Here is a 27,096-nt window from a genome sequence, read left to right on the forward strand (position 1 = left end):
TCGGCAGAACCCTGTATACATAATAAGTAAATCTTTTTTAAAAAGTGTAACAACAAAATTTCCATCACAGTGGTTTCTAAAAATTATCCCCAAAATATATGAATAACATTTTTATGTAAATGGCCCAGGAACCTATAAATCTTAAAAATTAAAACACAAATAACACTCTGGCTTGTATGGAGTTTTTAAAGATAAGTACATAGAAATGGAGTGGGTAGATTGTAGGGCACATTCATATTATTTTGATACTGCCTAATTGCCTCTCAAAGAAAGTTTGCCTATTTCTTTAACCTCCAGCAATATGTGAGCAGGCTCTTTGTTTATACTACATTATTCTTACCAACAACAGAGCATATAACTATATTTAGGTTTGCCTAGTTGAAAGGAGAGAGTGGCACATTGTCTTACTTTTCTTAATTACAAGTGAAATTGAATGAGGAGGCTTATCTTAATAATATAGTTTCAGCTTTAGATAAATTTTATACTCTTTCTGTATCTTAGATGCCTCATCTATAAATGGTATGGAAATAGTTGTTTAATCTTTAAATTGCTTAGAAGAGTACTTAGATGTAGGAAGTGTTACTTAAATGTGTCTGCTAAATAAACTAGTTAATACGTTTTAATGCATATTGAATATATGCAGCTATTTAATCCTTTAGGATTTCAGCTACAATTCAAACAATAATGTCTAAAGTTAAATATTAAGTAATGCTTAAGAGAATGTAAAATATTTCTTCCAAAACAAGTTGAATAAAAAATTATTTTCATTTTCAAATGTTTCTATGATTGATCTTTAGAAAACTAACACTTCATTTGGAATGATGGTGTGGTATTGTGATGTGTTAGGAGAAAAGAGATTTTTGAAGTTAGAAAGAATAAAGTTCAAGTCATGTTTGTGACATAATAATCCAGTTCCCCCCCTCCTCCCAAGCATGATGTGAGCACGAAAATGTTTAAAGTACCTGGATCAATGCCCTGGCACTCAATAAACGGGAGCTGTGGTTATTATAGTTGCTCTTCTCTGTGCTACCTAATACCTTATTGATGTCTTTAGCATTCTAACTGTCACACTGTATCATATGTATTTGGTTTTGGGTGTAATTTTTAGAGGACTGTGAGTTCCTGTAAGGCAAAGAGATCACATCTTTATCTGTTTTTATGTCTCCTATAGGGTTTGCAAACTGTCATTGCAAGATTATTGTTTGCCGCTGCTTGGAGAAACATTTGAACTGATGCCAATATTTAAAAACTACAATATTTCACTTTTAAAACAAAAACAACTAATCAAACTAGATCTCTTGACTTATCTTAAAGAACCAAAAAGTTTTGGTGGAGCTGAAGCCAGAGCTTTTATAGCAGCAGTTGGCTGGTCTTGAGTGGTCTTGGATAGAACATGGGCATCAATTGATAATAGCCCCTAACAAACCAATACGTTTTCTTCAAAGTAATACTGGGCATTTTCCTTTCACATTTCACTGTATTTGTTACTTGTATGGTAGTTCTAGTCATTCACCTTTGAGATTGCTGCACTGGTAACTGTAAGAGAATCTAGAACTTAGGAAATGCTTGATGGTTGTTGTCTAGCTGAAGGAAAGAACCGAATACATACAGAAGTATAGAAAATACACAAGTGTATCACCCTGAAATGCACAAGATTAGAGGTTAATCTTTCTGTAGCTTGGCAATAGTAACATCTGCTACCATCATCTTTTCTTTTACAATGTACAGCATAGAGGATGAGCTGTAATGTTGAGGTGTCAGAGACCAGTGCTCAGAATAACCTGGCTTTCATTGGATGTGATTGCCAGGCTGACATAATTGAATTTACTCAGTACTGGCATAATGCAGTGAAACATGACAAAAATAAAATATGATCAAATGGACTTTCCATTTATTTTGGAATGCATGACAATATCTATTCACTTGAGAAAAAAACATACAAACAACACCCAACTGTGTTTGAAGACAAGATATCTTTGATCAGAATCTCTGAAATATCCCTTTGAGTTAGCTATCAGTAGAGTAAACTTTATTAATTTGTACATGACAGTAATTTGGAATTTATGATTATTTAGTCTCATTGAACTAATGCATGCCCCAAATCTACGAAGGAAGAGTTCACCAAGGAAGGGAACAGGATGAATAACATTTCTTGGGTAGGGAGTGTGGTTATGTTGGAGGTGGTGGATGAGGAAATGATTACAGAAAAAACAAATTTTCTGGTTTTAGTTTTCAGGGAGGTTTTATGATACAGTAAAGTAGAAAATGCCTCAGTGTCCTGTACATTGCCTTTTGGATACTACTTCTGCTACTTACTTGGCATTTAGGTCCTAAGTTTATTTTGTAAAGAAAGAATAAAGGCTGCATTGATCTAATCAGATAATATATAAATATATGTAAAGTACCTGACAGATTCTTTACATTTCATGTTTTCTCTGCCTACTTTGTTCATTTTATCAAGATTTCAACCTATTTTACATAGAAAACAACTAGAAGGAATCTATTACCATTCTTTGTGTCACTTACCTCTTAAGTTAATTTGTTCCACCCACTCCCACTTGTTCTTCCTTAATAACATACATGCTGAATGAATATAAGCTCCATGAAGGCAGAAACTCTTAGTCATTACTGTAGATTATTCCCTCTTTACATTAGATATTCAGTACACGTTTGTTGTCTGGCTGGACAACTGAATGGATGCTCATGAATTATTAACACTCAAGTGAATGTGCTTGATAAAGCTGGAGCTGTGTTCAGTTTGTAAGTCCAAGGGGAAATTCTCTTTGCACTTGTTAGTAATATCTGTATATATTATCCCTAAGAAATATACACTAATTTATTGATACATAGTAATCACCCTAATTTACGTGGGTTTTAGTTTTTAAAGATTAATAAAGTGATGATCTACTTTGTGTAAGGAGTCATTTTTTTTCCCCAGAAAAGCTCATTTATTTTTAATTATGTGTATGGGAATGTGTACATGAGTGCAGGTGCTCCTGGAGACCAGCGGTGTGGGATCCTTTGGAGCTGGAGTTATAGGCAATTGTTAGCTGTCTGATGTGGGTGCTGCCTGCAAGAGCAGCACATGCTCTTAACCACTGAGTTTTCTCCAGCTCCCTAGAGGCAGAAGTTTGGTATTAATTCTTAAGTGTTGCTTTTGGTCCCATCTATAGTTTTTCTCATTTACTTTTTTTTTTAAATTTACCTATTTATTTAAAAAACCCTGTGTCCTGTGTATGCATATTGTAAGCAGCTATTTACATATTTTTGTTGTAACTACATTAAGTTCCTTAATGGAATAGAAGAGTTTTGCTCTCCAGATATCCTTGCATTTTCTTTGCCATCCTGAAGGCACTTAGGTAAGAGTGACTGAATCAGGTGGGGCTTGAATTTTAGACTGGTGGTGACTACAGTACCCTTACACCTTCCATCCCTCCAAGCCTAACTAACATGTGCATACCGAAGGTTTCTGCTCTCTTTTCTGTCCCCCAAGAATATTTTCAATTATTACTCTGTAAGTAAAAAAACAAAAAACAAAACAACAAAAAAAACCCAACCTGCCAGGAATACACATTTTATTTATTGTGGTAGCTTCTAAATTACTCTATAACAGTCCCCAGGTAACCGTTTTTAGAGTGAAGAAATTGATGAATACTTAGTTTCTAGGTTAAATAATGTGGCAGTTACCTAAGTCACACTGAAAAGAAATTCTTGCCACCTTGACTATTTAATAATTATAGTATAACTCATTATTGCTCTGACTTTTTTCAAAGGTATTTGCATTTTGAAAATTCTCTTCAGTTTTGGAGTACTAAATACTTCCATTGATAGTTCTTAGACGGACCTTAAATTATTAAAACAATAAAAGTGTCACTATGAAAAAAAAAACTTTAGCTATATGGTTTATACTTTTAGATATAGCAGAGACTAAAGAAATAAGAATGAGGTAAAGTGTGTCAGTCTCACCCAGGTATAATTTCATGTTGTCCTGGATGATATATTTTCCTACATCGTTTTAATATGTAGTACAATAAGACAGCTACTTGCCATCCGCAGCAATTTAATTTTAAATTAATTAAACAGCTTGAAAAGTTAAAAGTTCTGTCGCTCAATTGGATGATCTACATTTCAAGTGCTCAGTAGCCACATGTGGCTTGTAGCCATTTCCTTGGATAGCACAATAAAAAGGACTTAGGCCATCACAGAAAGTTCTCTTAGTTTTAATAGAGTATCATCTATGTAACTCTACCCTTTGTCTTATCTCATTGTCATTAGAGGTTTTTATTTATATTTTAAAAATGAATTTTATCCTTAAAATACTAACATTTCTTAAAAATCTCATTTCCCCTGTATATTTATTAAGTGTATATTTAGATCAACATTTTTTCCTTCTTTTTGCTGTATTATTTATCAAGATGCTCAACCCCTGAAAATTTCACCATTATTTAAAACTCTAGATATAGTTGAAGTAATGCCTTACTTATAAAGAGAACATGACAATGTCTCCATGTGCCTCTTCTGTCATATACAGTGAAAAAATAATAAGTTGTGATTTTCTTTCTTTATCTTATTAAGTAAATTATATGGTCATTTTGTATGGAGCTTCCATAGTTAGAGATGTAAAACAGCAATTTCTTGGTTCTATAGCATGACATAGTTCAGAGCTGAGATTAGAGAAACCCCGTAGAGTTGTTAATACTTGAGGGCATCCCCAACTAGAAAAGTATGTGAATTTAGGCATGGGAGGAAGGAAGGATCTGCTTTAAATTTAGTGTAGGGTCACTGAATCTTAATGATAGATTAAACAAGGGAGGTAGAATAATGAATAGGGGTATGCTGTGTGTAGCACTAATACCAGAAGTCCATGGTTTGTGGCGGTTTTTTATGTCCTTTCCCATATGGTTTTTGAATAGAGCAGGTTATGGCAGGGATGAGCTAAGGAATAGCTTTGTTAATGAATAAATAGGAGTAATTTTTTTTTAACAGGAGACTTCAGACAGTTTGTTTAGAATGTGTACTTATTTAATGAATTATGTCATTAATTTTTTTCCCATTTTAATAATATATCAAGTGATAATGCTAAGGTGTTCCTAGTATTTTCTTTCTAAATAAGCTATATCTACATTTTAGAGCCAGCCTTAACAGCGAAACCCTTGGGTTAGGATTTTAAGTGCCTTAATTAAAAGCCAGTTAAATGGAGCTTCTGAACATTGGCAGCCTCGTTCCTTGGAGTTTGATGTGTATTAAGCTTTCGTTTATAGTGTCCATTCACTTGGCATTTGGAGCCAGTTTCCAACTCTGTTTCCTTCAAAAATCAAAGTTCACTAGGTGTGTAATTTTGTGCTTGTCCTTTTGTAACTTTGCTCTCAGCCAGTGCAGCTATTTTTGTGAAGATGGGCTCTTTACTCTTTCACCTACATCTCTCTTAGAATAATGGTGAAATCTGATCATGAAAAGCGGCAAGTTTGAATTTTAAAGTCTGATCAAATGTGCTGTTAAATATCGTGGGGGTTGTTCTTTGGAGAAACTTAGTTTACATTTCCTAAAGGAGAGATTAAGTAGGTTGTCTCTGGTGCCCAAGTTAAGCAGAGTCAAGGGAAATGCAACTCTCCTGACTCCAGAGCTACAAATGCAAACACTGGCCTAGTTGTTCCCAAACTTTCTTCTTGATGTGGATGACTTGAATGGTTTATTTTCACTTGATGAACCACACCCCCAGGCCACTTTAGTATTCATGGCAGACCCCAACACTAAGTCCCTTTGTTGTCTTTGTTATTTGCATTTTTTTTGTTAACAAGAAAAGATAAAATTATTAGGGACCTGATTATAGGCTGAAGTTCTATTGCTGTTGGTTCCCACCACTTTTTTCACATCTCAGAGAAAGCAAAGGCTAGGATGGGCAGTAGAATGCAGTAAAGCAAACATAAACATCATGTCTGAGGTTTAGTGTGGTATTGCCAGAGTAAGAAAGAATTTATAAGGTTTGTGTGTGTGTGTGTGTGGGGGGGGTTGTTGTTGTTGTTTTTCCACGTTATAAAAATTGTTATTTGCCTAAACATCAACATTTAAATTTTTGAAATGCTTACTCAACTGTCCTCATTGGTTAAGAGTGTTTGAAATCTGGTTTATCATTGTAACTTAGGCATTAACTGAATGAAGGATATTTAAACAAGTAACTTTAATTTACCTGAAATAAAGAAATTCAGTTCTATTAAAAAAAAAAAAAGGATGTGCCAAGTAGTTTAAAAGCATTGCCCATATCCTCTTTCTTACACATAAAATTTCATTTTAGAACTCACAGACATTGCAGATATAACATAGCTATTTCTATTAAGAATTTCACTTATCCAAATAAAAGGCATAGAGGAGGAGTTGGTAAGAATGTCCATTGGTTGAGAGAGAGGGAGAGAAAACTGGAATATCAAGGTAGGGAAGAATTGATCTACGGTACATTGTCTAAGTAAGAGTAGCAGTGCCATAGTGTGAATCTCATCGTATTCTTTTTTTTTTTTTTTTTTTTTTGGTTTTTCGAGACAGGGTTTCTCTGTGTAGCTTTGTGCCTCTCCTGGAACTCACTTGGTAGCCCAGGCTGGCCTCGAACTCACAGAGATCCACCTGGCTCTGCCTCCCGAGTGCTGGGATTAAAGGCGTGCGCCACCACCACCCGGCGTCATCGTATTCTTTTACCCCAGTTGAAAGCTTTGAGGGAGACTCAGAAGGCATTGGTTGGTGATGATAAGAGGAATGTTAGCTGATAGTCAAATGAGAAAGCTCACTTAATGTTATCTTAATATTCTTTTCTTCTTTTGCTTTGGTTTATTTCTTTGGGTGATTGTCAGTCTTGCTGTTTCTCTCTCAGTTATTTGTGACCTCAGGAACTGCCCTCTTACCATGGAAGCAACAGTCAGTTATGTAGTAATAACCAGTTGCTATTTACTCTGGCAGTTTTTCTTTCTAAATAGCACTTATCAGCACAAAAATTGACAGCCAGCAACTATTCTTCATAGCTTGTTCAGTGCAATAGTTGTGAAAAGGTTTTCTTGTTCTTGTGATAGAGACTGCCTATAGTTAGTCACTCTCACTTGTTCCTACTTGGTGACCACTGTTTAGAGTAAGTGTGAATGGTCTCATAGAAAATTCATAAATGTGACTCTCTGTGGTAATACATGACAGGAATCCTAGCACTCTGAACATTTATGCTGAAGCAAGGGAGTACCAGGCCAGACTGGATTAGGTAGTGAGATCCTGTCTTGAAGAAGAACATAAGAAAATTCCTTATTTACAATTATAAAAGTGTCGAATGCAAAGAATTTTAAAAATAACTTACCACAACCTTTATTTTACAGACAAAATTCAGGTTAAGAAATCTATTGTAATTATGAAAGAATCTAGACCCTAGAGTTTTATAGAGCTACTATGTACTGACATTTGCTAAGTGGAGGAAAGTTTGAACCAATTACTTTATGGAGCCTCAGCTTTTGTACTTGTAAAATAAATATAACAATACAAGTAAAGGTTATTGTGGGCATGATACAGTAATATAAACTAAGAACTACTGACTATCATTACTTATTCAGTTTTCTCTCCCATTTCTGTACTCAGCACCATCCGGATAATTAATAGGACAACTGAAATAAAAACCCAGGTTGTTCTGGTGCAAGTTTCTTTACTTTGCATAAAAACATTTAAAAAAGTTCCTCCTTAAAGATGAAAAAGAGAAATTATACAGAAATGTGAAATGAGTCATAATCTCATGATATAGAAAGAATAAAATTGAGTATTTGTTATATATCTTTATGGTTTTCTATGAATAATATAGTATAGATATGTGCACATATATGCAAATAACAATGAACATTATTTTGCAATCTTTTTTTCCTTTTTTGTGGTACTGGGAATTAAACGTGGGGCATTGTGTATAATAGGCAAGCCCTCAAAACTGAGCTGTATCTTCAGCCAGCCCCTAGCTTTAAAAAAAATGTTAGCATCTATTAATTGCACATAATAATGAGTTTGATCATGACATTTTCATACATATGTATAATGTATTTCTATCATACTCATTCCCTGCTAGTTTCCCTTGTCCTTTGTCTCCCTCCATTTCTCACTAAGCTCTTTATCTTTCCAGCTAGTCCCCATCTATTTTCATATCCTGTTTTTTAATTTATTTATTTTTAACCCAGTGAGTTTCATTAGGGTTGTTTGCAGGAACAAGTATTTTATACCATTGGCTACACCACAGAAGAAAATGTCATAGGGAGGGGTGAGGCCTTATTATCTCCTCTCCCCTCCATGACAGTGTGTGTTGGTAATCCCAATCTTGAGGTCTTCTGCAGGTAATTACATCTGCTGTGAGTGCCAGAGTGCTGTAGCTGTTATGTTCAGAAGTCAGCCTTCCACACCTCTCCCCTACTTCAATGGCTCTTAATCCCCCCCCTCCATACACACACACCCTTTGTAATTTTTCCTGAGCTTTGGAGGAGGTGATACAGATGTCCTATTTCTGGCTGTAGCCCTAGTTTTTAACATCTTCTACATCAAGAAGTAGCTTTTTTTTCCCTGTAAAGGATCAGATAATAAAGTTTTTAAAACTTTCAAGATACAGTGTGTTGGTTCTACTCAACTCTGCTAATACCGAAGCAGCCAGAGACCATATGAAAACAAATAGGAAGGGTGAGGTCCTAGTGTAATTTGCTGGTAGAAACAAACGGCACATGTTTAATGGCCTTGGGATACACTTTGCAGGCTCTGCTTTAATGTCCTGAAACTGAGGTCTTTGCATTTGATGGAGCCCTTTTCTTTTATTTCAAGTGGGCTTTAACTCAGTAGTCAAGGTGCTGGAATCTCACAGCCCCAGAAAATGTTCGCTGAGTGAGTGGTTCTAGATTCTTTTCTTACAAATTCAAAGAATGAACTTTGTGGACCATTAGAAGGCCAAGTCTTAGAAATTTTGTTATCGAAAGCTTAAGTGAGAAGACAGTTCCTATGATGTAGTAGAAACAGTCTCTATGGCTTTTGAGGTCTGTTGGCTGACTAGGGTAGAGCACATCCACCAGGTGTACAGGCCCTCTCAGTTTGGCCAAGTCCTCCTTGCTCTAAAACTGCCTGACTGGTTGCTCTCTGCTCTCACAGCACTGTCACTTTAGTGTTGCATATTTCATTTATTTAACTGTCTTCTAGATTAGATTGTACCAGTCTTGTGTTTGGTGGACAAGGCTACGGTGAATATGCTTGTATCTAAGTATTTGTTAACATGTATAATATCCTTGAAATTAACCAGTGCATTGCTTTTGGCACCTCTTGTTTTACCCATTGAAATTCAAATTTAAAATCAAAACATTTCTGACTTACAGGTGCTTTCTGGTTCATGCACAATCTTTTGTCTTGTCTATTTTGTTGCCCTCTCTTCTCCTGGGATCTGACTCAGAGCTTTGCCTATGCTGAACACGTGCTCTACCATTGGTAGACTAGGACATAAATTGAACCAGAGGGACTAATATATAAATTGGACTTTATAGAATGAATGTCATCTAACATAAGACTCTTGAAAATATTCTCATATTGTGGCAGTTATTTCTAGGTTTTACTTATTAATTGGCATTTTCCTTCCTGATGGTCCAAACTCATTAATTTATTTCATTTTATGTGGGGAGAATTTTAAGAGAATTTAAAATGCCTGCTGTTTTATTCACTATAGGCAGTAAACCAACCATTTTCTTCCATTATATTTACTAGTCTGTCATGAGCTCACTATGAGAGAAATATAGATGAAAACACTTGTGACTTTCCACAATATCAGAATTTATTGAAAGACAGTGAATTTACTAGGTTCAGGGATTTCAACGAGAATAGTTTGCCATCCAATTTCACCTACCTTATGGGATTTCTAGAAATTTATTCATTCTTAAAAGGGACAGGGCCCCTTAAACATAGACTTTGAAGGTTTTAAAAATCAGTTAACTAAAGAGGTATGGCTATCTGGAGGAACCTGTATATAAAATTTCTAATTTTCAAACTTCAGACTGGTAAGAATTACCTTCAGGGCTGGTTCCAACTCACCATGCAAGGCCCCAGAGTGCCCAGCACAGCAGGATGCACAGGGCCCGGGAATGTGCATCTCTGATTCCTCCCAGCTGATAACACTACTGCTTAGAGAACTACTGTTGTAGAAAATCATTGAGTTCATTTATTTATAATACCATTATCAACTTCTCACTTTCTCCAAAACCTCTTCTAACCCACTAAGTTCTTCATAGTTGTCCTTTTTAACATTTGTGATAGATAGCCTATTTTCTCATCTATGAATTTTTATAGTTCTTTCAGAATTAGGTTTTGAGAATTAGGAATGTAGCTCAGTTGGTAAAGTGATTACATAACATGCATGAAGCTATGGATTATTTCCATAGCACCACATAAGCCTGGGGTGGTGGTGTATACCTGGTAATGGAGGCAGGGGGATCAGAATATTTGAAGACATTCTGTTCTACACAGTTCTAGGCCAGCTTGGGATACCAAGACTTAAGAAAAAAGTCTTTTATCTTTAAATATAGACTTAAATTTTAAGTAGCTATCAATTTAGTTTTATTTAAATCCCCAACTTAAGTTAGTTTGGTTTAAATGTAATGTAGCTTTTGTAATTTTTATAGTATTTTTATTTTCACCAAGGTTTCAATATAATTACCATGTTTCTAGTTGGAAATGCCTAATCTTATTTTTGGTAGTTTTTCATGATGGCCAAAACCCATTTACAATTACATGTGTTTAAACTAGATTCTATACTTGATTCACTTTATTATCACCATCCCAATAACCTAGTGAAATGCCTGCTGCCCTGTTTCATTATAGGGAAGAGGCAAAATACATTTTGTAAGTATGGTAAAAGCAGAACTAAGGTACAGTTGTTAAAGTGAAGAATTAATTTAGAACCACAAGATGTTTTAAAAGTACAGAATACAGTTTGTTCAAGTCTGGCTGAAAAGCACTTAAATTTTATAGGCCTCTTCATTGTTTTCTGGAAAGATGGTATTTGAGAAAAAGAAATTCTTGAGTTACTGTTTTTATGAGGAGAAAATTGCTTGGTCTTTTAATGGTTAATGAGAAGAAGTAATAGTTAAACACTTGGAGCATTGATTTCTGATTTGAATTCTCTAACACAGGCCAGCCCTGGGGGAAGGGGGAAAGCTTGCTAATTAACATTTGATTACTGATGCCACCTTCTCATTCCCCTTGCACCATCCGGTTTCAAACGCTTTTTTTGTTCAGGAAGGATTTTTAGACTTGCATCTTAGTAAAACAAATCCATGTGCAACTGCAGTGCATGTACAATATGTTAAAAAGAAGAAAAAGGAAAGGCATTAGATATGTAGTATGTGTTCAAAGCCCTTTCGTTCTGAATCAGAAGTGATTGGTTTCTTAACTACACAAGCCTTTCAGAGCACAAGAGATTGCCAGGAAACTGAGATTCAGCCTGGTTGTGTGCCTTGTTTTGATTTAAACAGACCACAGCAAACACTTACTTGTTTCATTCTGTTGCAGTTCATAATTCGATCTATTTCAAATTTGGATAAGCTCAGGTTTTGCTATGCCCAGAAGCCTTTTTTCTTGTAACAGTGGCAGGAAAATCATGCCTCTAGTTTCATGATACTTTTTGTAAAGATAATAATGTGTGCTAGTATGTTAATTCAGAAAATCCAGGACCAATTTAAAACTGTTCTGAACCCATATCAATTAAATATATTTTTCCTACATTAAATGTTAAATAAATAAAAACTAAAGGGCCTAATTTCGAAGATTTTTTAGTGAAATGAATTAAAAAAATCTTTCCAACTGTTAACACATAGGTAGCAGTTTTCTGACCAGGCCATTGTCTCACTGATGACATAGTTGAAGGAATAGTTACTTCAAAAACTGTGTGACAGGCTTTATTTTAAGATGACATCTTGTGAGGGGAAACTATTAATTAGCTTTTTATTAAGGTATACGAAAAATAAAGACTAAGAATTTTCTTTATCCAAGAAAAAATTATTTAATGCTTCTATATCTGTATTTCTCATCTGGAATTATTTGCATTTTTCTCTTTGATGTCTGTTATACTTACTCTACTGCCATTTTTCCATTTTAGAAAATTAAGGCTTGAGTCTGAATGGTTGTAAACGCCCTAATTATGTCCTTGTCTTGCATATACTTAGCTCTTCTTATTCTGCACCCAGGATTAACTCCAGTATCTTCATGAAATCATAGGATTTTATAGCATTGAAAAGCAGAAAGGATCATGTTTTATTCTTTTCTAAGGTTGAGTGAACTGAATCTCAGAAAGGCCCCACCAATTTGCCCACAGTAATAGCTGTGGGATTAGAATTAGAACTTGAGTTAGGCCTCAGCACATACCTGGGCGGCATTTAAAATTCCCTGAGAAAAGTTTTGACAGTTTTATCAGTATTTAGTTCACAAGCAAAGCCCTTATGATAACTGACAGTGTTACCTACTAAACTTAATAGGCCTTTTAGTTTGAGTTGGAATAACTAAGAACAACTCATTTGAATTTAATCTCACTTGAGTCAAAATTTTAAAGTTCAGCATTTAGTAGGGTAATTTTCCTAAGAATGCTTCTCTAAGAAAGTCTAGTGAAATTTCACTCAAATAACTGTTTGAAATTTTCAGTGAATTTAAAAGAAAACTTGGGGAAAGATGATTTCTTATGAATATACATATACTGAGCATGCCATCATAAAATGGTCCTTCCTCCAGTGCTATGTTTAATATTAAAATTTCCATAGATATTGAGGAACTATGAATTTTAAAGTAGAGCAAATTAGCATTTTAAAAAATTATTGTAGTATTTAGATACATGTTAACAATGAAAGTAACTAATAATCAGCATCATATTCTACACTTTCTCAGGTTATTCTGGTGTGTGTGTGTGTGTGTGTGTGTGTGTGTGTGTGTGTGTGTGTGTGTGTGTGTGTGTTTGTATACTCATCTGAAGCAGTGGAGAAAAATTCTCTTTAAAAAATTTAGAAAGCAAATTCCAGAAAAATCTATCGTTAGTCTAGAACTTGAAATTCAGATATAGTGTAGTTTGTTTTAATGTTCAGCTGGCAACCATAGTATTTATTATAGTCATTCAGAGGTAACTGAAACAGTGCATGTTTCAGTTTAGCAGCCTCAAATCTCATAGATTTAGAGCTTAACACAAAGCAAGAATTGAAAAGATTTTGAAGGTTCAGCCAGTGCTGATCAAGAAAATATGTAAGACAAAAAAGTCCCTTAGGAAATGTTACCCAGTGAAGTGTCACTTGTTCTTACTTAACTGGAATTTAACAGTCTCTAAAGATGAAGCTGCGTCAGAAATGGCACAGTATTACCAGCTGAGAATGTCAACTACAGTGAACCCACCTCTGCGTATTCATTCTACCTTTCTCAGATACTCACAATCTCTCAATTTCTTTCTTTCCTCTCCTTTCTCATGGCTTTCTCACCTCATCCCATTTCTTTTCCTGTTCTCACCATCATCCCTATCTCCTGTTCTTTTGCCCACCCCCTTGCTTCTCGCCACTTCTTTTCTTTTTAGTCTCTCTCCTCTAGGAGAACTGTGTGTCTTTGATCTGCTTCATAGGAACTTCAAATTCATCTGCATTGTTTTATACACAACTATGTTTTGTCATTCAAGTTCCTTACAGACTACTTAAAAAATAATTACTTGTGCATTTGCTTTGAGTACTGAGTAATTTTTCCTTCACTGTACATTTGTGATTTAAACTCATCAGTAAAGGCAGTGGACTTTTTATATCTCTTTTACTAAACTCACTATTTTGATGTCTCTGTTACCACTTTGCTTTATAATGGTAAAGTCTGCCTATAGTTACAGAATGGACTTAAGTTTGAAAAGCCAATTTGTTTTCACTTAAATTGCTGTTTAATGATTGTGGTTTAGCATGAGATTCTTTTGTCATAATCTGAGAGTACTTTGTGAATTTAGCCTTTGCATTGGAACAATCAAACATTAGCCTAATACGCTTTACATGGTACTCTCACAGCTAAGTTCTCTCTGCATTAACTAGTTTATTCTATGACAAGTTGCTTAACAGATGTCATTCTTGGAAGGACAATGAAGCCAAATACTTGTGCAATGGCTAACATTAATTTAACTTTGATCACTTTTGTTCAGCACATCAGTCTGGCGTTGTGCTTTATACCAACATAGCACTATAGCCAGAACATGCTTTTCAGGCTTAGAATAGCAGAGGAATGTCATTCAGTTCAGTGCAGTTATATATGAGTTAATGAAACAAGAAAATACTGTTTATTTCATAATAATGTATCATTGTTTTTTGGAATTAAGAAAGAATCTATGGAATTTCACTCCAAAGTCAATTGTTTATGTGCCCACCGTTTTTGTGTAAGTTTCCAATGATGGGGTAATAACCTCTCCACCTTTTCAACACATACACAGTTTTTTTTTTTTCTTTTGTTCGAAAATAGCTGGTGCTCTCTGGTGTATTTAGGCACTGAAAATGTAAATTTAAATAAAAAAATTTGTCTTGAATTATAAAGATTCCTTATACTTTCTCTTGTCTTTTATGAATATAATGCTTTGGATTATTGACGTACCTTTCTCCCCAAGAGCACTAATACATAAGTGTGACTAAATAGACTCAGCTAGTGAAACTGTTTAAAGTTGGGTCCAGTTGCCTTTGGCTGAGTTGTTGGATTGGCAGGGACTGATCAAAATTTCCAAACTTGATGTGACGATTGTAAGAATTTTGCACGGTAGCCTGAGCATTGCTGAGAGGCTCTGGAGAAAAGCTGCTTGTTTAAATTGAGTGGGGATCAAGCTGTGTCCCAAACTCCTCAGATCTCATGGTGATTCTTTTTCTTCCTCAGGTGTACATTAGAGATAAAATTAGGTTGAGTTCCATTTTTTGTTTTGTTTTTTCCTTAGTGTGCACATATCTCTGTTTCACTGGAAGGGTAACTTAGATGTGTTTGTGTATAATAAAGAGTAACATGATAACAAAATGCTGTAGCTAAACAGCACAACACTTTACAGGTCTGCATTTTAGAAGCATAAATTAGTGCAGTTTGTTGAGCGGCCATATGAAAGTCTTCAAAGATATGTGTAATATCTCAAAATCAGCCTGGATGTTAGAGTATACAATCAGATGGAGTGCCTCTTCATTATTATAATTAGAGAATTATTTTAATTGTAAATGAAGAATGAAATAGAATTTCTGTATGTTATGTAGAAAAAAATGCTAAGAAATTAAAGAGAAGTATGATCCTCTGGGAGGTGTGGCTTTGCAGAGACCTTCTAAATTTTCCAAGCTGGTCCCTTACTCGAGGTCCTGCTGCCTTAAAATGGAGTACGGGAATTGCAGCTGTGAGCCAACACCCTCAGCAAGATATGATCCTTCCTAAGTCACTGGATAGCAGATAGTTGAACTCTCCACAACCTTGTTTTGATGACTTGACTCTTCTCCCTTTAAAGTGAAAGGTACAATATTGCTGTTAGGCAAGAATTTTAGCGTTATTTTTATTCTTTGTTTCATTGCTTGTTTTGAGACAAGGTCTTACTAAGTAGCTCTGACTGTCCTGGAATTCACTATGTAGCAATTATTTTTGTCTTTAGGGGAGGCTAAAATATGATATTAATGGAAACCTCAGTTTAGTTTTTCATTTGGGATGATGTCAAAGAAATCACCTAACCTGCTTTATATTAGTTTTATGCCATTGAAACTAAAACATAAAGTAACTTCACTTTCTTCTCATCAATGAAAACTTGAAATATACCTTTGTTTGATCATAAAGGTTTAAAATTAAGTTACTTATAAACATTTATAAATGTAGTCAACTTTCAGTGAACCATTGCTTGAAGATTCTTAACTGAAAAGTTACTTAAGTCAGCCAGTGATCAAAAACCAGTCATGGTGGGTCTGGAGAGATGACTCAGTGCTTAAGAGTATGTGCTGCACTTGCAGAGAACTTGAGTTTTGTTTTGGGGTTGGTTTTATTGTTTGTTTACAACTTTTTATTTATTTTTTGAAAATTTCATACAGCATGTTGGAGTCTGATTTGATGTGGGAGCCCACAGAGGCTTTCTTGTGAGAACTTAGGGTCAGAGAATCTGAGCTGGCTTTGCCCAGCAGGGCAGCTTACGGAGATGATCTGACCATGAGTGTGGTTACCAGGTGTTAGGAAAGGGTCTACACTTGGCTGTATGTTACTGCTTTGATCTTGCAAGTGGGGAAGTCTTTTGCCGCTCCCCTTGGCATATTATAAAAGTCCTTTTCAATAAAGGATGAGGCTGGTGGATATTGACATAGGCTCTCCCAAAGCTATCCTGTGTTTCTGTCTTTCTTCTTGTCAGCTAGGTTCTATTTCTGTCTGTCATTTCTTAATTACTCTCTCCTCCACCTTAGAACCCTTCAAAAGGTGGGAGCAGGACTCCCACAATTTGTGTTGGCTAACTATTCCTGAACATAAGGATACACATGTATCTTCAGCTCCAGGGAATCCCATGCCTCTAGCTTCTGAATGCACCCATACTCACAGTCACATGTCTATCTATACACACCCATGCATACACTCGGGGGAGACCTTGATCTGGAGGAGGTGGGAATGGGGGGTGGGCTGGGGGGAGGGGTGGGCGAGAGGGGGAGAACAGGGGATTCTGTGGCTATTATGTTGAACTGAATGGTGTTATAAAATAATAATAATAATAATAATAATAATAAAAAAACCAAAAAAAAATCACAAAAGGAAGTTATTTCTTGAAATATTACTTCACCTAACCTTCATTGAAATTCTGCTCTTGCAGTTATTGTATTTTTTTTTTTTTTTTTTTTTTTTTTTGGTTTTTCGAGACAGGGTTTCTCTTGTGTAGCTTTGCGCCTTTCCTGGAACTCACTTGGTAGCCCAGGCTGGCCTCGAACTCACAGAGATCAACCTGCCTCTGCCTCCCGAGTGCTGGGATTAAAGGCGTGCACCACCACCGCCCGGCCGGTAGTTATTGTATTTTTTAAACTTTTGTAAAATTTTCTGACTTGTATTCTAAATTATTGATTTGAAGCTAAAAGAAAATATGAAACATGTTTTATGTTAAATAAATGAATTAAAGTTACCATGATTAAAATAACGTCAAAATCCTGTTATAATCCTATTGCTTTCTTTTTATAGGTAAAGAGAAATGTGTATGACCTTACAAGCATACCTGTTCGACATCAGTTATGGGAGGGCTGGCCAGCTTCTGCCTCTGATGATTCAGTAAGTTACAGTCCAGTTTATAACCTTCCTGTGCAGTACATTTGGCGTTTACAAGCAGAATCAAATGCTTTTGAATTTTCCATTGAAAGAACTTTTTAATTGCATCAAATCATGTCAAAATTTTTTTAAAAAATTGTAATAGTCTGAACACATTTATAGAACAAATGTCATAAGCCAAGCATATTAACATTATTTTGGTAATGATTTTTATCAGTGTCAGGAACTTAATATTTCTTGATTTGACTTAAACTTTTCTTTGATGAGAATATCTCTGGTTATTAATAAGATGTTTGAGGTGAAGAAAAAGTTCCCTAAATTATGGATATTTCAAAATCAACCAAACACATATACATATATACATACATACATATTTATGATCGTATGTACATGTGTATGTGTGTGTATGTGAATAGTCTGGTGCTTTAAAAGTTGCTACGTTTTACTGTTGATATAAATAACACATCTTTAAATAGTTCTATACATTTATTACAATAAAAAAATCAAGAAAATATTAGCTTGTTATCTGACAAAGATATCATGTTTTAAATACTTTCTATTATAAATTTGGAAGCCTTTTTCGTCTCTGCCATTTTTTTCTAATAATTAACTCTTTTCCAAAACAGTACATTTTTTTTTAAATCTTAAGCCCACTGACTTGAAGTTTTATTTCATCTCTTCCCATATTTACTTACCTATTCAAAGCAGATAACTGTCTTGTTTTGGGGTTGGTTTTGTTGTTTGTTTGTTTAAAACTTTTTATTTATTTTTGAAAATTTGATACAATATTTTGGAGTCTGATTTGTGTTGGCTAACTATTCCTGAACATAAGGCCTATTATCACTCCATTGGAGAAAACTGATTTTCCCCCTTCTAGCAGCTATTGATTGCAAATAACTTCTTACATATGGATGGGAGTTTGTGTCCAGTTTTCCTTCTCTATGCTAGGATTTTGTTTGACTTAAATTTGTGCACCAGGTAGTATTCAAAGTTTGTGTGCACATCAGCCCTCTTAGGTCTGTGACTGTTTCCGTTGAGGTTGTCTACCACTTCTGGCTCATGTCATTATTCTATCCCCTCCTCTGCATAGATTCCTGCGTCTTGAGGGTAGGGGTGTGATATAGACATTCCATTTAGGGCTGAGCGCCCCAAAGTCTCTTACTCTGCACGTTGTCCAGCTGTGGGTCTCTATGCTAATTATGCTTCTCTGATGAGGTCTGAGTGATCATTGACATGTGGGTATAGCAGTATGTCATTAGAAACCAATCACTTCATTTTTACTTTATGTGTATGTATCCTCTGGAGCTCAACTTACAGGTAGTTGTGAGCTCCCCAGTGTGGGTGCTAGGAACTGAACTCAGGTCCTCTGGAAGACCAAGAGGTGCCCATAGCTACCAAGCAATCTTTCCAGCCCATAAACATTTTAAAATGCAAGTAGGAGGATAGTTCAGGAATTGTAAGTTAAATCTAATTTTTAAAGATAAATAATGCTAAAGAGAAATGAGGACTTTGTAAACATTGTATAATACTAAAATCATGATTCTAGCTTTTCATATTTTTTAAATAAATACTACACCTGTCTGGACAGTTTCTTTTCTTCTGTCATTGCTATCTAACGTTTTAAAACATTCTTTTTGGAAGACAAGATAATTCTAAGGCAGTTTATTGATGAAGATGCTATTTAAGTCTAGTTATAAACCGTGTGCCTTTGGAAAAATGCTTGGGTTTCAAAACTAAAAAGAACCAGAAAACAGTAGGACTCTGCTATTACTTGCATAATAGTATGACATTCGAAGTATTGGTGGGTGGCCACTGCTAAAATAAGGGTGTAGGTGCTGCTGCTTTGTAAGTTTTGTGTGCTGGCTTCGGTGGTTTATTTGATTGTTTTTCCTGTTAGGGTCTAAGAAGACATGAAAAGTAGAAATGCTCTGAGTGCTGTTTAAACTCATTATAAGACATAAAGACCATTATTAGAAGTACATAATTTAAGATGCAAGCACATTACTAAAATTCTCTAAAGCTCGGCCACTTTCCACCATTTTTGTGAAGATTAATGATAACATATTTATACTGTGTGGCTTACAGTAGACATTAAAGACCTCAGTCAGTCAGTATTGTCCTTAAGATAGCTCATGTATCATAAGTAAGAATTGACTGATATGAGCATATGAAAGAGTATCTGAAATTTGCTACAAAATTACCTGCGGAATGAGGAATGAGTGAGAATAGAGACAATCCAGATTATCCATGTACTGGGCAGTACTGAATCTGAATATGTGGTTGATATATCCGAAGTTTACGGTAATTTAAAGTCAATAGTAACTAGCTGAGGTGACAGTAGAGAAAGAAGATGATGGAGAAAGTCTTAAAATGCAAGGCTGCCCTGGCTGTAGAGTAGATCCAAGAGCTCTAAGTGTAGATAAAAAATGGTTTTGACCCCACATTTGCAGAATCTAGGAAATATGCTGATAAAGTACAAACTCAAAAGTAACAGGAAAGTTAAGCAAAATAGGACATATTCCTCTGTACTAAAGTACCTTATACATTATGTGTTCTAATTTATTGAATTAGTTTAATACAGTCTTTTATGAGACCCATGTTTTAATATTTGTGTAAGATTTTACTTTCAGCAAAGAATTGCAATGTAATTCCATTACTATAGGAAAATATAAGAAGCAGGTTAAGCTGACAGTAACCAGAAATGTAACCCTACCTGGGGCTGTATCAGTCACAGCAGGCATGAGAGGGAATCCCCATTAAGCTTCATCCTGTTGCCTCATTATTCATATTTGCACCTTTTCCCAAGACCTGTGAAGTGGTGCCTGCCCACACTTCCCCAGAGCAAATGTTGCCATATTGGCAGGATGTGCCTTGAGCTGCATGATTTGACACAACAAAGATGTTTAGGGCCAGGCGGCAGCTTTTAACTAGTGCCACAGCAGATCTTCTAGCTCCAGTGCTTGAGTGGAGGCCAAAATGTCAAAACTATGGTTTTGGAGAGAGTCTAGCCAAATGTCAGAAACTTTTGTTTCATTAGGACCTTAAAAACATGGAAACCTAGTGCTTTACAAGTAATCTATTTTGTTGCAGGTGGTGGTGTTTTTAATACTTACTGAAAACACTCAAGTGGAGGCATCTGCTACAAAACAACAAGCTAGTCCTCACAGCTTAGGGCATGAATTGGGTACAGCTGAGAAATGTCAGCTGTGTAAACAGTCTGAAATGTGTTACCAACAAAAATATAATTAATTTCTTTCCAGGACAGTATGCCATAACTTAATACTTAGGATAGCTTAACATTCAGTGACAAGTACCTGAAAACTTGCTTCTTGCTGCCAGGCTAGAAGATGGACTACAAAGGTCATTAAAAGTGACCTTTTTACATTTCTGCTGCTTGGTTGCAGGAGTTTTTATACATCTTTGATTATATATAGAATATGCATACAGTGGCCTCCTCCATGAATTTATGGAAATAGAACAGACCAAGAAACTCATCAGTTTGTGGTGATGGAAAATGTTATAAACTTAAATTGTTTTTATTTAGTAAATTGAATTGAACATTTAAAATGAGTAAATGACATGAATGTTTGCATCCAGATAGCTTTTTGTCTTCTTGAATAAGGTAAAGAAGGATTATTTTATAATACTTCATTCATGTTTTTATACTGTATGAAAAATACCTGGTAGTAACAAAGAAAGGGTATTATTCTTCAGTATAGTTGTCATTAATTTTTGACTTAGAAAACAGGAAAAAGGGATGGACTTTGTGTAATTAGATTTTTGTACTATCTTAAAGGACCTTAGAACCTGATAGACTTCAGTCTTTTGCTATTTTCCAGCTACTAAATGACTCAGCAATCCCTGACATTGTTGCCATATCTTCAGATTTAAAACATGTTTTTGCTTATAGCTATATTCAATGGGGCATGAGATCCTGTATGTTGTCCAAACTCTTGTAGTTCCCTTTGCACTCTTTCGTCAGGGAACTGGGTATCCAAAGCTTCAGGAGCAGTGGAATGTTTTCATGCTGTGATAGTTCAACTGTGAGACAAGGAGTTGCAAGTAGGTGAAATCTCATCTAACACAGGAGCGAGGACACATTGGCTTCCAGAGAGTAGAAATAAGTTTAACACTACGAACGATGCCTAGACACTTTATTATAATGCAATTTGAATATTTGTTCATTTAAAGTAATGCTTATAAAGCGGGAGAATCATGCAGTTTTAATATTTTATTTTAATAGTTTATTGTCCTTTTTCTTTTGAGATTACCAGTGATCCTCCATAGTTCTATCATTGGCTAAGGAATGTTAACTCCAAAATTGAGAAATTACAGTTTAGAATCAGAGGTTAGAGGGTGCGTATGTGTTAGTGGTCAAGAAACAACTTTTTATTTTTTAAAATAAATTCTTTTTTTATTATTTTTATATGCATTGGTGTTTGACCTGCATGCATGTCTTTGTGAGAGAGTTGGATCTACTGGAACTTGAGCTACAGACAGTTGTGAGCTGCCATGTGGGTGCTGAGAATTGAACCTGGGTCCTCTGGAAGAGCAGACAGAGCTCTTAACCACTGAGCCATCTCTCCAGCCCAGGAAACAACTTTTTAAGTATTTTCACATCAATAATGCAAGACCACCCAAGTAAATCCAGTGCACAGTGGCATCTCTGTAAAAATAAAGCAAAATTTATACACACACACACACACACACACACACACACACACACACACACACACCTTTTAAAATAATAATAGTTAAAATAAATCTGTGAATGGAGGAATGCCTTCTGGTTTGATCTTTCTTATAGGGACCATTTTCTTCTTTGATTTCTTCCTAACTTGACACCTTGTAGTAAGCAGATGTCAAGTTACAGCCATTTTCCTGAGCAGGTGACCCTGCCCTTTTCTTATAGAATCTGCTGTCCCAGTGCCGACTCCCACAGCTACCATATATTTACACTTTGACATTATTAACTAAGTAAATTTATAGGCTTCTATGTGGCCACCCTAATCCATTCCTGTATGGTTAATATTTCTGAAGTATATCATGGAATGACACTCACCTCATCTACTTATCTTCCACAGCAATCCATTATCTTCTTTTTTATGTGAAAATTTTTATGTTGGCATTCAGAGTCCTCTATTCATTGTTCTCACAACTTTCCATCTAGGTTTGTTTTCCATGTAGGCCAGGATTCAATGATGTGAGTGAGAGGTGGGGGAAAAATTAATTAATGAATCAGAACACAGGTGAGCAAACCAATCTGAGTTCATTGATTTTCAACATTGTTATTATTTGGATAAGTTGCAGAAGGTACCTTATCATCTACAAAATGAAGGCAATATTCACATCTTTGAAAGTCTATTGTGAAGATTCAGCACATTAGGTCACATAATATGAAGGTTCCATTTTTGCTTGTTTTGTTTTTAACATAGGATCTTTGTAACCTGAGTTTTAAAAGGTCTTATTAAAACAAACAAACAAACAAACAAACAAAACCCAGAGCCAGATTTTGGGATGAAAGCTGAAAGATCAGAGAAACAGAACAAGCCAGCCAGGTTCTTACCTCTATGAAATCCTCAGCCTCAAGAGAGACTTGTTTCCTCATGCCTTATATAGCTTTCTGTGTTCTCCATATTACTTCCTGGGATTAAAGGCCTGTGTCCTTCCCAATCAAATACATGAGATCTCAAGTGCTCAGATTAAATGTGTGTGCCATCACTGCCTGGCTCTGTTTCCAGTCTGGCCTTGAACTCACAGAGATCCAAACTAATCTCTGCCTCCTGAGTGATAGGATTAAGGATGTGTACCACTGCTGTCTGGCCTCTATGTCTAATCTAGTGGCTGGCTCCGTCCTCTGATCCCCAGATAAGTTTTATTGGGGTATACAGTATATCACCACCGATCTTCTTTAGCCCAGTCTTGCTTTGACTTTATGATTGTCCTGCTTCAGCCTCCAGAGTGCTGAAAATATGGGTATGTTGCACAATGCTATAGCATAATGCTGTTATTTTTATAGGACAGATTAGTTACATGTATTTACCTAATGTAAAGGACACACATGATACAATGTAGAGATTGGCAGTTAGGACTGTCAGCCCAAATTGTATTTATCACCTGTTTTTGTCAGTAATGTTTTAGTGGGACACACCCATGCCATTTATTTATACGTTGTAGATAGTTACTTTCCTTGCTATGTTGGCAGGGATGTGGTTGCAACAGAAAACTTCAGGCCCACAGAACCTAAAACATCTACTCTAGGACCCTTTACAGTTTTTTAACCCCTGGTGTAATGTCTGGCATTTAGTAGGCATTCAACAAACATTAACTCCCTTTCCCTTGAGTAAACATCTTTATATCACTTGCACACTCAGACTCAAAAGTGTTCTTTGAGTAGCTTCAGGGTCATCTGATGCTGTTTAAATTACTTTGTTAACCTGTCTGAGGGCAGCTGGATTTGGGCAATCTTTGGACATTTTCACTGGCTTTTCTTTATTTGACAAGGTCATGGATAATGTTGCTTCTGAATGTAGTGAGACTCAGTAGCTTCGGGAGTTCATTGCCCCTGTCAACATGCAGAGTCTTTTCCAAATAACACAGGCAAAAGCTAAACAGAAGAAAGAAAAAAATTGAAAGCAGAAAAAAGAAAGAAAAAGTTTGGGTTTAAAAGGCAAGAAAAGTTATGGAATGTACTCTATCCTGTACAGAGTAGAACAGGAAGTTAGGATCATGGTGAACATACTCAATGGAAATATTTCCTAAGTAAATAGAAGGGAGAACACATAGAGCAAGTTCCCAAAAGGAACTTCATAAGCACTTACATCAAATCCTGTGAGTATTCACTTCAGTTCATTAAAATCTCAGGCCGGCTAGTGTTGCTTCTGCCTCTGAAGTTGTAACTGCTCTGAGAATTTTCTTCCTTGTGTACACAAATAGAAGAAGGATAAAATATGAAACAACCGTTTCTCAGGGGTGTTTTGTTTTGTTTTGAGTGAGATTGGGTCTCGCTATGTAGCTCAGGCTGGCTTTAAGCTGTTCTGTCCTCCCACCTTAGCTTCCCAAGTCCTGAGGTGACAGGCTTTTGCCACTGCACACAGCTTCAGATGTCTGTCAGGCATCTCATCACAGAAAGGGGAAGCCTTTGAAGAAGGAACAGATTAGTTCTGTGATAGTCTTGCATTACTCTTCTAGGAAACTTCTGAGCCCCACAGCTAAATTTTGTCAGAATACTAGCCAAAAAAATTGTGTAGCATTTCCCAAGTCTTTAGCCAAATATCAAGGTGCATTCATTGAGTTATGTTCCAGAGGCTCAGCAAAGAAGAGCTGCCAGGAAAGAGAACTACAAACAGTTTTGAGTGCCTACCAACCATAGCAGGATGCCGCAATGAATACGCCTGGCATTCAGCAGATACCGTCAAAAGAGTTATACCTTAGTGGAATGAATAAACTAGCTCAATATTGAACACTACTTGAATTTCATTTGTTAAAGCTCAAAAATAAAACTCAAAAGGAGCAAGTTGATAAACAAGTCAATGGTGAAGCATAGTCTCATATTCAATTAAAAGTTATTAGGCATATGACAAGGAAGACAGTCTGACCCATAATCAGGACAGACTTCAGTTGGAAGACATATGCATAGAAGACTTTGATAATGAAATCAGCAACTGGGAACTTTAAACAGCTATTATATATATACTATGAATTTGCCCATGGGTTTAAATGAAAATGCAAAGTTAATGAGGGGATAACAAATATATAAAATAAAATATACTTCTAGAGATAAACAGTACAGTATTAGAAATGATGAGTAGCAAGATAGAAATGCAGGGTGGTACAGCCATTGCGGGAAACAGTCAAACTGTGGTCAGACTCTCCACATAAAGCTGATTTTGCAGACATTAAAAATGCAAATCTCAGCTGCATACCTTTAATCCTAGCACTCAGAAGGCAGAGGCAGGCAGATCTCTGAATTCAGACCAGCTTGGTCTCCTGCCTCAAAACAAAACAACAAAAGCAAATGATAAAGGGTTCCGAAGCTTCCTCTAATCTGCTATAGAGCACCAAAGCCAGGCAGCTTATACCAGGGTCCTTTTCATTCCTGATTGGGCACTGCATGAAGCTGTGAATATTGCATGTCTTAGTTAGGGTTTCTGTTACTGTGACAAAACACCATGAGCAAAAGTGACATGGGAAGGAAATGGTTATTTCACCTTACAATTCTCAGGTCACAGTCCATTACTGAGAGTAAGTACTTAGAGTGGGAAATCAAGGCAGGAACTGAAGCATAGGCCACAGAGGAACTCTACTTACTGTCTTGCTCCTCAATGCTTGCTTAAGTTTTCTTTCTTCCTTTTTCTTTTTCTTTTTTTTTTTCCTTTTTTTTTTTTTTTTTTTTTTTTTTTTTGGTTTTTTGAGACAGGTTTCTTTATGTAACCCTGGCTGTCCTGGAACTAGCTCTGTACTCTGTAGACTAGGCTGGTCTCGAACTCACAGATTCTCCCGCTTCGCCCTCTCAAGTGCTGGGATTAAACGGGTGCACCACCACTACCTGGCTAGTTTGATTTCTTAAAGCACTCAGAACCACCACCCACAGTGGGCTGGGCCCTCCCACATCACTTATCAATCAAGAAAGTGCCTCACAGGCTTGCCTAAAGGCCAATCTAGTTGAGGTCATTTTCTCAATTGAAGTTCCCTCTTTCCAAATGACTCTAGTTTGTATTTTGTTGACATAAAATTAGCACAGTGCAGTAGAGACATGAAAATACTAGAAATGCTAGGAATATGGGATATCAAGTGAAGAAAACTGTTTGAAAAGAGTGGTCACCTGTGCCGTAGGTAGTAGAGCTGTGGGGTAAGTTCACCTTCATTTGTTGGAGCCCAGGCTATGCCACCTCAATCCCAGGTCCCAGGCGTAGGACTGAAGGGTTTGGTGTTTGTCCTACTGGGTTTGCTTTGGTCTGATTTTTTCCCCGTGTTCTCAGTCCTGCCAATATGTTGAAAGTATATAACTTGATTTTCTTTAACTTGTATTTCTATTTTTTAGTTACGCATTTCATATAATACTCATACATGTATATAATGTGTTTGGATCCAGTTCAGCCTTCATCCTTCTCCTCTTGTTCATTGCTCCTCCACCTTTTCCCTTTTAACTTAATATTGTTTCTTACTCCTTACCCTCTTCATTTGATACCATTGAGTTCATGTAGTGCTGCCTGTATGTGCATGGGTGTGGACAGTTTCCTGTAACATGGGCAGCCTTTGGGCCCACAGCCCTAAGGAAAAGTGACTCCCCCTTTCCCAGCAGCCACCAGTTGCCAGTAGCTCCTCAGATGGGAGTGGAACTTCAGAGCTCCTCCATTACCTATGCTGGAATCTTGGCTGCTTGATCTTGTGCACGTCTTATGCATGCAGTTTGACCGTTTTGGGGCTCATGTATGCAACAGTGCAGTTATGCTAGTGAATACTGTTTCACTACAGATATCCACTCCAACTTTTGAGAAGTGTTGAGGATTCCAGAGACTGTTTAATACAATTCTGGCATTTTAAAATTATATATGTACATATATGTGTATAGTGTACATGTGTGCATGCATATGTGCCTGCGTGTTTGTGTGTGAGTACGCACGCGTGCGTGTGCGTGCTTGTGTACACGCATGCATGTGTACACTCAGGTAAACATATATGACATGTGACTGAGGGCACATATATACACAGTGTTGGTATGGAAGTCAGAAACAACTTTATGGTCTCCTTCTTTTAAGTTAGTTCTAGGAATGGAACACAGTTGTCAGGCTTGAGATTACTTTTAGTCACTGATCCATTTTACTGGTTCCCCAG

At 36.2% G+C, this 27,096-nt stretch overlaps 1 protein-coding gene across 1 annotated transcript in view; it reads left to right on the forward strand.

Annotated features, from left to right (window-relative positions):
• The window catches only part of Faf1 (Fas associated factor 1), a 339,484-nt gene that overhangs the window by 139,760 nt on the left and 172,628 nt on the right, over nucleotides 1–27,096 (forward strand). Inside the window, exon 8 of the mRNA XM_076564728.1 lies at nucleotides 17,176–17,262. Within this exon, the coding sequence (XP_076420843.1) occupies nucleotides 17,176–17,262 (87 nt within the window). The remainder of the gene's footprint in view (nucleotides 1–17,175; nucleotides 17,263–27,096) is intronic.

The sequence above is a fragment of the Peromyscus maniculatus genome, chromosome 2, assembly GCF_049852395.1.
Source record: "Peromyscus maniculatus bairdii isolate BWxNUB_F1_BW_parent chromosome 2, HU_Pman_BW_mat_3.1, whole genome shotgun sequence".
NCBI classification, from domain to species: Eukaryota; Metazoa; Chordata; class Mammalia; order Rodentia; family Cricetidae; genus Peromyscus; species Peromyscus maniculatus.